The 14,753-nt window shown below is 41.0% G+C and overlaps 1 protein-coding gene across 2 annotated transcripts; it reads right to left on the reverse strand.

Annotated features, from left to right (window-relative positions):
• Nucleotides 1-2,103: 2,103 nt before the first annotated feature.
• Nucleotides 2,104-5,758, reverse strand: LOC109171644. Of its 2 annotated transcripts, XM_019320717.1 has the most exons (6): nt 5,469-5,489; nt 4,283-5,312; nt 3,657-3,715; nt 3,264-3,392; nt 2,861-2,996; nt 2,279-2,602 (listed from the first exon to the last, which is right to left on the reverse strand). In XM_019320717.1, exons 2-6 carry the CDS (start codon nt 4,985-4,987, stop codon nt 2,321-2,323), a joined length of 1,311 nt encoding a protein of 436 aa, XP_019176262.1. In that variant the 5' UTR covers nt 4,988-5,312; nt 5,469-5,489; the 3' UTR covers nt 2,279-2,320. The 2 variants fall into 2 exon arrangements, with proteins under 2 accessions (XP_019176263.1, XP_019176262.1); XM_019320718.1 differs by having other exon boundaries at nt 2,104-2,602; nt 4,283-5,758.
• Nucleotides 5,759-14,753: the final 8,995 nt, after the last annotated feature.

The raw sequence follows: 14,753 nt of genomic DNA on the forward strand, positions 1-14,753 counted from the left end.
GAGAACCCATCGTATATACTCCCTTACGTTGACGATCCTCGCAACTAAGGGAGTGGGGGGCTTACACTGGTAGATTAGCTCGTTCGCCAAGGGACTTCCCGGGTAAAGTGACCTTCCCGGTCCCGTTTTTGTTAAACCTTCAGGTCTCCTAGCACTAAGGTGTTTCATAAGTAGATCGACCTTCCCGGTCTCGTAGATCGCTTCACGAGTAGATCGGCTTTCTCGGTCTCGTAATCGCTTCGCGAGTAAATGACCTTCCCGGTATCGTTTTCGTTAGACCTTTGCGTTTTTGCTATTGGTAGACCATCTGGTCTCCTAGTGTCCCTCCGCCTGGGACTTTAGATTCGTAAACCGAGCGCATCTCGCTATCGTTAGACCATCGAGTCTCCTAGTGTTGGATCGTAAAAAGTTCGATCCCCAAATCGCAAATAAATCCGACGTCCTGGTAGCAACCAGGTCGGTAGACCGTAAAGTTGACCTCTAGATCGCAGCTAACCCAATCTCCCGATCTTATCTAGCTTCCCGGCCGCTCGATTGGTAAAGATTCGACCTCGCGAATCATGTTGCAAAACCGACCCCTGGGCCGGGCAACCCCTTTCTTTCGTCCGAAAGACTGTGCTTATGGTTGTACTCTTTTTCCCTTAGCTAGGATTTTTTCCCACTGGGTTTTTCCTAGTCCAAGGTTTTTTAATGAGGTAACCGGCTTAAGTCACGGACCGTATGATTAGTTTTCCAGCCCGAACCCTTCCTCGCTAACTCATCGTCAGGACACAGACTGGGGGGGCTTCATGATGGAAAATATACCCCGGGTTCAGGCTCCCCGTACGCTCCATGCTCCTATTTGGGTCGAGTCAAACGGTTCGGGTCAAGATCAAACCCGACTTGGTTTGACCTATATAAGGGCTTTTAACCCTTCATTTTAAGGGGGTCCACTCTCTCAACTCCCGAGATACCATTTTCTACTCATTCTCTCTAATGCATACAAAGAAAACAACATGAATAAAATACCCATTGTTCTATATCTTCTTGTCTACTATGTTGTTCTTAACTTCTTATACATTACATACATACAGTACATACATTCTACGAGTGCCACCGACCACTGGGAAGTAGTACTATCAATGAAAAATTTTATTGTTGACCGCGGTCCACAATGTATTATAGTCCAGGCATCAAAACGATGTCGTTTCTTTTAATGAAAAAAAAACGACACATGTTTCGCGCCGTTCCACAAAAAGTAACTCTCTTTGTATAATATATTCAGTTTCATTTTAAATACACTACAGTTTCATTTCAACACAACTACAGTTTCATTTCGATATAACTACATTTTCATTCGACATTATACATTCAAATATGTTACACTGTTATTCAGTTTCATTTTATATACACTATAGTTTCATTACAACACAACTATATTATCATTTCAATATAACTATAGTTTCATTGAACAATATACACTCAAATATGTGAAATTGTTATCTAGTTTCATTTTATATACACTGCAGTTTCATTTCAACAGAATTACAATTTCATTTCGATATAACTACAGTTTCATTCAACATTATACATCAAATATGTGAAACTGTTATTCAGTTTCATTTTATATACAATATAGTTTCATTACAACACAACTACAATATCATTTCGATATAACTACAGTTTCACTAGACAATATAGACTCAAATATGTGAAACTGTTATTCAGTTTCATTTTATATATACTGCAGTTTTATTTCAAAACAACTACAGTTTTATTTCAATTCAATTACAGTTTCTTTTGATAATATAAAAACAATATGTGAGGCATTATAATTTTAGATACACTGTAGTTTCATTTTGTGCTTAACACACCAAAAATATGGGCTCCGTTAATCTGTAACGGCAGCCGTTTCTTTACTTAAGGAAACGACGTCTTTTTTGGACCATGGTCCACGATATAATTGCTGATCTTAATGTCATTTTGGATAAAGTCCACAATGCAAAGTAGACCCTAGTGTATGGTATAATTTGCATATACTAGTTGAGTTCATTTTCCCAACTCGTTTTGCATAAATCGGTGACGAGTCATATGGGCCGAGCTTGTCCGTTTTGAGCGCTCTAATTAAGAGATTAAAAGTGAAATTTTCTATTAAAAATTACACCTCAAAACAATCAAATAATTTCACTGACCATCACTAACTATGCACTCAAGTTTATTATCTGAGAACACCAAAAATGAGAAGGGGGATGGACATTATGCATATATTTCCTAATTAAGCTATGATTATATGTTGGGGTGTTGCCATGGTGATTTCCTCACTCAGCACCATTCACCCAAACTAGTCTTTGCTAAAAAGGCGCCGGGCTAAATCATCCCAGTTTTCTCTTCTTACTTTGACTGCTCTTAAAGAGGATTCTTGAGGATTTCTGTATTTCTCTCCTTCCTCATCTTCACCAAAAGTGCCATAAGAAGAAGGTGAATACGCTTGGGGAACATCCAGCGCAACTGCCCGCTGCAATGCCGCCTTGTGTTCCTCCCTGTGCTCTTTCGCAAGCGAGGCTTGCCGCTCCATTCTCTGCTGCGTGGGAATACCCATTGCGTGTTCTTTCTCCAACATTGTCTGTACAAACGCAAACTGTTGAGCATATATATATATATAATATATAAACATAAATGTGCAATCCAACTATCAGCTTAGACTTTTAGTTTAGATGGAGCAAATGCTTCAATTTGGTATCAGAACCAACCCCATGCCAAAGGTCATGGTTTAGTTGAGATGGAACCCATGCTTCAATTCAAACGACAGTCAATTGAAATGCAAGAATTTGGCTGAATAACTGTCCTGCCTCTCCATCAATAGAAGAAATGGAATACTTACATCAAGCGTCCTTTGAGATTCTTTCAATATGCGAATAATTGCATGATCAGCCATCATGTTGTGAGAAAGGACAATGTGTTCAAACCGCCCATCCACGGGTATGGCTGTCCGGACAACAGGTGATATCTCTGCCAAGCTGCCGCAATGGGGAGGAAGAAACAAAGAATAAATTTTCAAAACCTAATTGTTGGTTCATGATCTAATTCCAATATCATTTACACTTCCTAAAATCAGATGGCATAAGCCCCAGAAAGCTTAGCTACTTTTCAACTTGTCTTTGTCGTTGCTAATCAACTACCTAAACAAGCAAATTATGTTTCCAAGTTTTGATAGGAGATAGTTTTTGTCTTGCGTCTACTAAACACTCTTCAATATTCTCATACAAAAAACAGAAATTACGAACCTGAATGGTTTCCTGGCAATAATGTGATAAAGACGACCAGGTGCGTAGAGGCGCCTTGGATCTGTAAGCATCTTCTCCTCCATAGTGCATGTGTCTTTCAGACACGTTACGCAGAACACACATGGGAAACTATGAGAAGTTAATGGATATTAGCCAGTCACGAAAAACATCTAATACAATCAGAGGTATTGCTGATAATGCTATTTTCAGCCAATTCAGGACCTTTTCATTCACAGAAAATCGCTATGGCTTATGGCTATAAATTTCCATTTTAAAGTACAAAAAGGAAAGAAAAGAGGCACTGGTTTCATTGTTTTTTACGAGAAAGTTTATCTACACGATCTGATAAAATTTCGAATAATATGATAGGAGGTAAGACCTGCAATTCTTTACCAGAAAAGTGACTTGAAGAAATTTTCCTGTCCCACAGTAGTCCGAGGTAAGAAATCATCCTGGTTAGTTATCACAAAGTAATTATCAGATTTGCGTTAAAGTGGGAAAAACGCAAACAAAACAGGCAATTTACAGAATAGGAAACGAAAAGAATTGTGGTTTCCAGAGAAGTATATATAGATCAAGTCCAACAGGTTACAAATTTCATTAGTTAATGCTAACTGCTAAGGAGTCTTTTTCTATAGATTATCCATCTCGTAAAACTGGAAATCATAGAATAGTTTTCAGCCTCGCTCTAAAAATACAAAGCCACCTCTCTTTAACACTATAGATTCAAATAACAGTGTATTTCTGTTGGGCGTAAGCCCGTGAAAGGCCAAGTCCAGCACCAGGTGGCCAGGGGATTGTTGGACAGAGGCCTGAAGGGGCATCCTGCCTCTCGAAAATGTGACAGTATAGAGAAATAAAGTTGCGCCTTCACTACTAGCTATAGCTTTTAGCGTAGTGGTAAGCGCTATATACTGGGAAAATGACTATATCCACTTTCAAATAAAGGTTCGATTTTTATCGATCAAACAGGGTTGAAGGAACATAGTAGGGGATATTACCCTGCACACATACATTACCTGCAATACAATAGAATTGATGACATCTGCATATCTGACTGCCAAATTTAGCGATACACACCTTGCAGGAGCGAAAGCGTAGCATCTGATCCTTCGTCTCTCGACATTACCTAATTGATCCGGGTTCTTCACAGCTAGCATTGCCAACAATGTCACCACTCCGGCCCCTAAAGAATGCCCCGCAAATGTCAAGGTATAGTTCGGATACCTCCCGATTAGTTCTTCCAAAATCTTGGAATCTTTTTCCAAAACCCATCGAGCCGACTTCAACAGCCCATTATGAACAAACCCCCCATCGAATTCAGCCTGCCCGAGTTTGTCGTCCAGCAGGACAAGATAGTCACTCTCCTTCGCCAAATTAAGACCCCTAATGGCTAAAACTATTTCCTCATTCTCGTGATTCAGGTATATCATATAAGGCGCTACGTTTCCTTGAGTGAAATCATAATCTCTCCTCACTACTATCCAATCCGGATCGACACCATACCCTCCCGGTGGGGCCCAACGCGGGTTCCTAATATCATCCTCATAAACAGATAGAATATACCTACAGATCCTAGGCACAGGCTCAAATTCACTTGCGGTTGCAAGCCCCCAGTTTTCGCTTTCCCGGCCAGCAGTATAACGGAACTTCTTCCACGCCCAACGGGCACACCCTAAACAGTACACACATTCAATAATTGGCAGACAGCAGGCAAATGACATTGCTGCCTACCAAGCTATCATCTTCACACACTTCAAAGATCACAACTTTCTAACCCAATCATAACAACAAATATATCCACACCTTCTTAAATTGGGTAATTTTTGCAGCAACTAAAGCATAGGTATCAAGAAATGGATTTTTTGTTCAGAATTTATGAAACAAGTGGCACAATCTTCCCACACTTCAAAGATCACAACTTTCTAACCCAATAATAAAAACAAAGATATCCACAGCTACTTAAATTGGGTAATTTTTGCAGCAACTAAAGCATGGGTATCAAGAAATGGATTTTCTGTTCAGAATTTATGAAACAAGTGGCACAATCTTCCCACACTTCAAAGATCACAACTTTCTAACCCAATAATAAAAACAAAGATATCCACAGCTACTTAAATTGGGTAATTTTTTCAGCAACTAAAGCATAGGTATCAAGAAATGGATTTTTTTTTTTTCCAGAATTTATGAAACAAGTGGCACAACAAATAGTGAAATTAGCTAAATATACATGACAATATATGAGGAAATTAAAGCTTATACCATATGGCAAGATTGGAGAATGTGGTTCAAGAGAAACAATATATGAAAACCTGTGAAGAAAACAAAAGAAAGAAGGAAGAAAATGGGCTACTGAAACCAGCAACTGCACACTCTCGTGGCCTCCTATGAATTATTTATCGTGGAAACCCAGGACTCTCTCAGTGAAGACTGAAGACTAAAGACTGTTCTCCCAAACATATTTTTTCAAATTTATTATTTTCTAAAAAAAAATATTATTTTTTCCCTACAAAAATCAGTCACGAAACTATTTATAAATATAATAATAAAACTTAACTCAATTCAATAAATTCATCCAGAAGTAAATTAAAAAAATAAACACATTTTCCACGCACTTAAGAAATAGAGAGCGAATCTCACACCTTAATTAAGAAATGAAAAGGGCAGTATATAACTGTTTGGATAGTTGGTTGGTACAGACGTACAGTGGTAGGTGAGAATGTTTCTATTATATTAGTTGCGGTTAGCAACTGTACTACTACAAAAAACTAATGGATAATTTGATATTTTGATTAGTTGAGAAATCTTCTTTTGTTTACTCTAAATTACTTATACTCTTATTTTATTTTGTATGAATTAATCATTAATTTTAGAAGATAATTTATTTATTTTTCTCTTTCATTTTTCAAAATTTTCTTTCAATTAATTAACAAATACCAGGCCAAGCACCTTGTTCTCAGATGGCACCCAGGTTGGACTCCCATATGGGAGGTTGTGATTTCAAGCCTCAGTGGAGGCGATACCACATGGTAAAAATATACCGTAGAGAGCCCAAACCATGCAATTTGTCCCAAGTGACCTGCAACGGCAGGTTACCAACAGGTAATTAATTAAAAATAACAAGGAGATTTCGGCGGCAGTGGACGGCAACGCTACTTTCCGGCGAGCATCAGCAACTATGGCACAAGGCAGCAGATCGGGTGGGGTCTTCACCAGTCTGGCGTGGACGGCAACCCTACTTTCCGGCAAGCATCAGCAACTATGGCATAAGGCAGCAGATCGGGTGGGGTCTTCACCAGTCTGGCGACATCCAGTTTCTCTTTCTGGCGATGGACGACCAGATCGGAGGTGGGGTCTTCACCAGTGTAATGGTTCCGATAGTGATGGCGGTGAGCTGCTCTCCCTCTTCCCTTGGCAACCCCTGTTTCTGCCGAGACAAAGTAGGTAGCGGTGGATGGCGAGTTTTTCAAGCAAAGAGAGGTAGTGCGCAGTAGCGGTAGCTGGTTTCAGTGAGACGACGCCATTCCTCTCTTCAGCCATTAATCAAGACCACAGCAGACGCCACCATTTCCTCCTCTGCTATTTCCTCTACATTTTCACTCGCCAACAGATCTGAAACCAGAGCCGACGCTGCTGCCCTTCCTCCGCCGAAGCTGCCATCCGACACCACCGACGACGCTGCCTCCGGTTTTTTTTTTTTTTTTTTTTTTTTTTTTTTAAATATAAATAAGGAGAAGGTTTTATTGAAGGCGTATAACACGGTGGGAGGCAAAGCCTCCAAGGTCATACAAAAGAGCTGATTTGGCCTTTTCAGGCACAGCATCCAAATCTCTAAAAATCATCGAATGAGGGAAAGCAAAACTAGATTCCGCAAGTGCATCCGCAACCTGGTTTGCCTCCCGGCAAATATGCCTAATCTAGGCATTCCAGAAACTCAAACATGATCGAATGAAAGTCACCGCGCCTTTAATCCTCCATGGTATCATGTCCGTGCGAGACGCTGCCAAGTCAGCCAAAACACGAGAGTCAACTTCTACCTCAGCTGGACGTTTTGCAAACGCAACACACCACTGGGCAGCAAGTTGAAGGGAAATAGCCTCGGCCTCAAGCGCTGAAGTTGCCTCAAGGCGGAAACATAGTCCCACAACTAGATGAGCATAGGAATCATGTAAGCAAGCGCTTCCCGCCGCCTCTTCCGCCACGTAGGCCACATCCGAATTGAGCTTTAATCTCCCCACCGGCGGCGTGAGCCATCGCACCCACACAGTCACTTTTCACGGTGCAACGCCAAAGCGAGCCAAGAGCTCAGCCTCAAGTAGGAAGTCATCTCCCGGGCCCCTCCGGCGACAAACGCACGTTAACGAGATTAAATAAATCTCTTTACGCACTATGTTAGTAGCTTCAGCCGTTGAGAGAGACGCATCTTCATAAACCCCCCGATTGTAAGAACACCACAGAGTCCATAGAATGATAGCAGGCATTAGCTTCGCACACCATCTTATTGCCGAGGTTGGTGCTAGCAGCCACCATGCATGACACTCGGTTCTGATCGAGCTTGCCCTAGATCGGGAAAACCCAAAGAGACTTGCGAAAAATCTCCAAATCTGCTGCGCCCTTACACAATGGTAAAGGTAGTGCTCTAGAGTTGCTGAGTCGCAGCGGCAGAAAGGGCAAACAGATGGTTGACATGCCACCCCTAACTTCTGGTTTATGTCCGAGAAAGGTAGAATCCGACGAAGAAGACACCACATGAACAACGAGATTCTCGATGGCAGACCACATCCCCAAATGCTTTGTGATGATAAACTTTGGCCAGCCTTCTGTCGTAGGGCCTCGTAAGCTGATGAGAAAGTAAAATCTCCAAAGGATGAGAGGGACCAGTATGTTTTCCCCTCAGAAGTAATCACTATATGCTCATCTACAAAGTCCCTAAGTTGTTGCATTCTCTTCCACGTTAAAGAGGTGGCTTCTCAGGGAGGGTCTTGATATCTGGTTCGCATGTAGTCACTCCAAAGCGAATCCCCTTGTAGCCAATTGAAGTAGAGTTTGGCTGAATAAGCTTTCTGGATGCTGCCAATTGAGCGAAGTCCAAAGCCTCCCTCTTCGATCAGAAAACACACCTTCCTCCACGAGGCCCAATGCCTCTTCGGCTTACCATCTTCCATGCCCCATAAGAAGTTGGAAAATTTGGTTTCCAGCGCCCTTTCAATCTATTTGGGTAGAAGGCGTGAGGAAGCAGTATACATCGGGATCATGGAAAGCACATGACGAATTAGGGTTAAGTGCCCCCCCTCCCCCGGGAGAGTAATTTTCGGTGCCAGCTAAGCAAGGTAGTGTCAATCTTCTCAAGTATATGGTGATAGTAAATAGGACGGTTCCTTCCCTTAAATAAATTAACGCCAAGGTAACGGAAAGGCAATGCCGATCTTTGCATGCCCAAAATTCGAGTCATGGCATTAGTTCGACCGTGCACGCATTTAGAGGAGGTAACAAAGAAGCTTTTGTTGTAGTTGATTTTTTGCCCTGAGCCGCTTTGATATTGATTTAACACATCAACTAGGGCTGTTAGCGAAGCCGATGATCCATTTGCAAAGATAACGATATCATCTGCGAAAGCCAAGTGAGTAACCGGAGGGCAGTTTGGCGTTGTAGAGTATGGAGACAATAGTCCTACTCCCACCTTCAAGATCAGAGAGCGAGAAAGAGTTTCTGAGGCCAATATAAAGAGGAGGGGCGATAGCGGGCCCTTTGTTTTACCCCCTAGTTGGCTGGAAGAAACCACAACTGACCCCATTAACCATAATTTATAGCCTTGTAGCCTCCAAATTGGTCATGATAATATGTATGAACAGAGCCGGGAAGCCAAGATGCACCATGACTGCCCTTAGGTAAGGCCAAGAGACTCTGTCAAACGCCTTCATCATATCTATCTTGACTATCACATTAGCACCGCCGCATTTTTTGTCAAGGTATTACAGCAATTAGAAGGCTAGCAGGACGTTATCTTGAATACTGCGACCCTTCACGAAACATGCTTGCTCTCAGGAGATCAACTTCGGGAGAATAGGGTTTAGTCTGGAAACAATGACTCGAGTAAACACTTTGCTAATGAAAGTGCATAGGCTGATCGGTCTGTAGTCAGCAAAGGAGTCTGGATGGGTCTTCTTAGGAATGAGAATTATTTGTGCACTTTCCATTGCTCGAGGGACCGGGACTCCTACAACGAAATCCTGTACTGCCCAGAAAACGTCCTCCTTTACTAACTCCCGACAGTGCTTGAAGAAAGCACCCGTAAAGCCATCCGGCCCCGCCGCACTGTCCGGGTCTAGCTTTCATACTGCATTTTTGACTTCTTCAGATGTCAATGGTGAAACAAGAGAGTGGGCATCTTGTTCGAGAAAATTCTGGGGGAGACATTGCAAAAGGCCGTCTAGGCTAGGGCAATCTTTAGCTGAGAAGAGGGTAGAGTAAAATCTTACAGCCTCCTCTTGTATATCCGCTTGATCGAATAGCAAAAGTACCTCGGTATTTTTTATCGCAGAGATGCGCTATCTTCGGTGTCTGTCTTTAACCACCGAGTGGAAGTAACGTGTGTTTGTGTCTCCTTCCTTTAACCACTTTACCCTGGCCTTCTGTTTCCAGAAGCAATCTTCCTGTTTTAGAGCCAACAAGAGGTCTGCTTGCTTAGATTATAGTGCTGTGCGAGAATCCCCAGAGGGTCATTAGCGTGTCTGCATTTTGCCGCGGCTACTTCCAATTCCAAAGCTTTTATCCGATCAAAAATGTTACCAAAGGAGTTCTTATTCCATTCTTCCAGCGCCACCTTGAGCCATTTCAATTTTATTATTATTATTATTATTATTATTATTATTATTATTATTATTATTATTATTGTTATTGTTATTGTTGTTATTGTTGTTATTGTTATTAGTGTTATTATTGTTATTATTGTTATTATTGTTATTATTATTATTATTATTATTATTATTATTATTATTATTATTATTATTATTATTATTATTATTATTATTATTATTATTATTATTATTATATGAGGGTTATGGTGAGAACACATTCTCTCATAAAAAGTATGGACACATCCATACCATCCATCTTAAGAAATCAAAGACTAAGATGTTATCATTACAAAACTTCTATGTTTGCAATAATTATAAAATGAATCATGTTCTTAAAAATTTTCAGCAATTATAAAATTAACTCCGTATTTTTTTTTACTAAAATTCTCATATATAACCTGATGGGACGGCCACTTTTTACAGGAGGATCATGCTCTCATTTGATCTAACCTCCCCATGTGAGAACTTGTTGATAAATCTAAACCGTCGATCTGCAAGAGCTGATGGATAGGAAATCAATTAAAAAATGAGTGAGGTTATTTTTATAAATATTATGAACTTTTAAAATTTGTAATATTTTTTAAAATGACCCAATCACTTATTTATTTATTTTTTCAACCGTTAGTTCTATTAGATTAATGATTTGGATTTGTCCATAGGTTCTCACATGAGGCATGGTTTTCATGGAAGTCGTACCCCCTATATATATAGGATTATATTCCTGTAAAAACAAGCCTTAAAATACAAACGTGTAGTCTTATCTGGGGCGTTTATTTTTTCATTCTACGGACTTGATTCGTTTTTAATTTTTGGATTTTATATGTGGTATTAGTGTCTACCGTGTTATGTTTTTATTTTGGTGTGGGGCAATTGGGGGTTTTTATTTTTATTCTTTCACTCTTCCTTCTTCACTCGCTAGTGTGGTTCCTTTTGCTACGCACAGTCCTTCTCCTCTCTGCAACCGCAAAGCTTAGGAATCATAGTAGTCACTCTCCTTCCATGCAGATGGTGCTCGCTGGGGACGACGAACGAGGCAAACAGCAGGGACCACCGGGTTCAATTGTCGGTCGCGGTATGTTTTTCCCCCATTTTTGTTGTTTTATTGTTATTTGGATTGCCTTTTTTTTTTCTCGTGGGTGTGTGCATTATTTCAATTATTTGCTTACCAGTTGTTATGTTCAGCGTTGGGGGGCGGGGTTGTCATTTTTTGTCTCAAATTTGGGGGTGACAGGCATATTAGGGTTCTTGGGTTGTTGGGTTTGTTTCAATTTTGGGGTTTTGGGCAGATTAGGGTTTAAATCTTTGTTTGAGGGTTGGGGTTGGGGGATTTTGTCTCAATTTTGGGTGACGGACATATTAGGGTGGTTGGTGCAGTCGGGTTTACTCGAATAGTAGGGGTTTTGTGCAGATTATGGTGGATTGTTCGTCGTTTGGGGAGGGGAGGGGAGGGGGGTTCATTTTTTTTTTATCAATTTTGGGGTTGATGTGCAGATTAGGGTTCTTGGGTTGCTGGGTTTGTTCCAATTTTGGGATTTTGGGTAGTTTAGGGTTTATATTCTTCGTTTGGGGGTTGGGGTTGAGGGATTTTATCTCAATTTTGGGTGATGGGCATATTAGGGTGGGCAGGGTTGTTGGGTTTGTTCAAATGGTAGGGGTTTTGGGAAGATTAAGGTGTAATTTTGTCGTTTGGGGGGGGGGGGGTTGATTGTTTTTGTCCTAATTTTGTTGGTTTGGTCAGATTATGGTGGACGGGGTTGCCGAGTTTTGTTTCACTGTTTGTGACTTTGGGCAGATTACGTTGTGAAACCATGGATTTGGTTTTGATTCTTTAATGCAAATTCATTTTAAAAGATGAATTGTTTGCCTCTTCATTTTAGTTTACTCAATGTTTGGCGAGTTTGATCGTTTATAGTTGCATGTTGTGATTATGTGCGGATCATTACTTAAAATGAACTACTAATTAGTACATATGATATATTTTATGAGAAAAATGGAGTTGTTGATGGTATTACGGGGGGTTGGGGGGGGGGGGTGGATTTGAAAAGCTCATATGTTGTGCGTTAGGACAAAGTGTTATATTTGGAGAACTACATTAAACGGTAGTTTAATTCGTATAGTTCGTGTGCATTGTTCTGTGGTACTGTGTGCAACCATTGATCTTTTGTGTGACTGTTTTTATTTGTGTTTATTTATATTGTGTTTGTTGTTGATTATTCTTGAGGTCTTGCTATTTTCCCCGTGGTCAATTACTGTAGTTAGATGTGTGCATTTGTTTGTGTGAACGTGTGTAATCTACGGAGATCAGTGTTGTTTGTTTTTTAAAATGTGTTAGTGGGTGCACATGTTTTGCGTTTTGGCTAGTTGTTGCAGGTAAATTAATAAATCCAAGGTAACTCATCCTGAAGCTGATGGTTCAGGGATTTCTAATGATTTTGATGATTTTGTGTTACCACCTTTGGCGTCCCTAGAACGGTTGCATCCAGACCCTTTGTGGAATGCACCCAATGATGAACTCACTACAGAGGAGGAGGTTAGGTTTCTATGGGTGAAGACAAGGGCACCGTCTTCGATATTGGTTGAGGGCTTAAAGGATTTGTCCGCTCAACAGAAATCAGACATCCGGGAGCTTAGATTTGGGCCGTTATTAGACTTTAATGTTAATGATACTCCACCACATCTTTTGCGTTGGATGCTCTCCCATTTTGATCCCTAGACGAGGACATTTGATATTGGTGGGGGTAGATCGTTGTTGGTTGATGAGGGAGATGTTGAGCTGATTTTGGGTTTTCCTCGGGGTCACGTAGACATGGTTAAACGTGACAGGCTTTAGATCATCAATCTTTTGAAACACTAGAGGGGTTTGTTTCAGAAGGGGAGGCACAAGGTTACCCTGGCTGAGATTTATGCGAGGATGGTTCATCTTGTTAATGGTGGCGTATGGTTTAAGCGCCATTTTCTTGTGTTGGTGTTGACCACATTAGTTTCGTGCATGTGTAATGGCTACACTAATCAGATGTATTTCCACCATTTTGATGATGTTACACGTGTGTGCGATTTGAATTGGTGCAAGCTTGTGATAGACACTTGGGTGGAGACCCAATCTGCGTGGCAATCTGGTCGTCATAAGTTCTTTGTTGGCCCGGCTGAGTTTGTGGCAATCTGGTAGTATACATACTCTTTCGTCTTTATGTTTTATGGTTTTTTTTCTTGTTTTCCCATTTCATAAAAACAATTCACATGCTTTTATTTTGGTTGTTTTGTTTCTTTGTGTGTAGTTGTTTTACATTGATTGTGTTGTGCACATCGTTTAGTCAATTCCCTAGGATGTTCCTGTTTTCTATGGATGAATGTCTCTTCTACTTCATGCACGGGAGTTTGCTGAGATTCGGATGGCCGGGTATGGCCTCGGGGTCATTGAGCTCTCGGTACGGGCATGTGATGATGGTGCCTACCCCCCCCCCCCCTCGCAAAAGAATTTTGTGATGGTGTTCATCCTGGTTTTATATCGCCCCCTCAAGAACATGGCCATAAGGTGTGCAACTCAATGGTCTTTAATTTACTATTTCTTGCTTTTTGTTGTTGTTGTTGTTGTTTTTTTTTTTTTTTTTTGGTGGTCTGGTAGGATTATTGTGTGCATTGGTTGTTTGTGCACACTGTTTGTAGTATGTGTACACATGCTTGTTTGAGTTTGGTTTCCCCATAAAGTGGTCTCTATGTTCAGTCGGGTTACATCGGTTTAGATGCACACAGTTTGTTTTTCTTGTGCACTTACTTGATTCTTATTGTGCACACTAGTTTACCCACTAACACACTTCCTCCAAGTTGTGCCCACTTGATGTGGTTTGTTTGGCTAATGTGTTGGCAGTTAATTCACTACTTGTTCTTTTCTTGTTCTATCCATTTGCAGCTTACGTTGTTGAAAATACTAGGGCTTTGGCGAGGTCAATTCTTGATTTGGCCCAGTTGGTGAAGCAGGCCCGAGGTGTTGATTTAGATGGGGAGGTGTGTAGGGAGATGTATGAGGCCCTAAAGTTGCTTGTTGGGGTAGAACAACGTCCTTCCTGATGGTGAAGTTCCAACTCAAACACTTTTACCCAACGCGAGGATGTTTTCTAGAGTGAACCTTACAATATGCGTGTTGTGGAGGAGATTGAGCGTGCCATTGTGCAGTGTTCTAAATTTAACGATATTCCGTCCTTTAGTCTTGGGATTACGCAGGATTTACGAGATGATGTGTGGGTTGATGTTGCAGATATTGTGCGTGAATTAAGCCCAGCTGATACGTGTATACGTGTATCTGATGATGCGGTTAGTTATGTTGTTTTGTTTGACTTTGCTATTACTTGTCTAATTTCCCTACACACACGCTGTTTGTATTGTGCACACGTATTTAAGTGTTGTTAGCACAGTAGTGATTTATTTGTGTTGTTTTTTTATATGCGGGTGCTAGGATTTTCATGCTGAAGTAGCCGATGGTGATGCCATTGTAAGGGCCATGGGTTGTGTGGTATCTCATGGGTTTGGCGACAAAGACATTGTTCCTGTTACTGGGGTGTGGACCTGGTGAGTTCGGGTGACCCTACGCATGAAACTTTTCAGTACGCAACACCTCATGAGGTAGGTTTTCTATGTA

This window comes from Ipomoea nil, unplaced genomic scaffold (genome assembly GCF_001879475.1).
Source record: "Ipomoea nil cultivar Tokyo-kokei standard unplaced genomic scaffold, Asagao_1.1 scaffold0322, whole genome shotgun sequence".
Lineage (NCBI taxonomy): Eukaryota > Viridiplantae > Streptophyta > Magnoliopsida > Solanales > Convolvulaceae > Ipomoea > Ipomoea nil.

Coding starts and splice junctions, on each gene's coding strand:
- LOC109171644 (XM_019320718.1), bottom strand. CDS start 4,987: ATGTCATTTGCCTGCTGTCTGCCAATTATTGAATGTGTGTACTGTTTA. Junction 3,393..3,656: donor TTCTTCAAGTCACTTTTCTG/GTAAAGAATTGC, acceptor AACTTCTCATAG/TTTCCCATGTGTGTTCTGCG. Junction 2,603..2,860: donor AATCTCAAAGGACGCTTGAT/GTAAGTATTCCA, acceptor GCGTTTGTACAG/ACAATGTTGGAGAAAGAACA.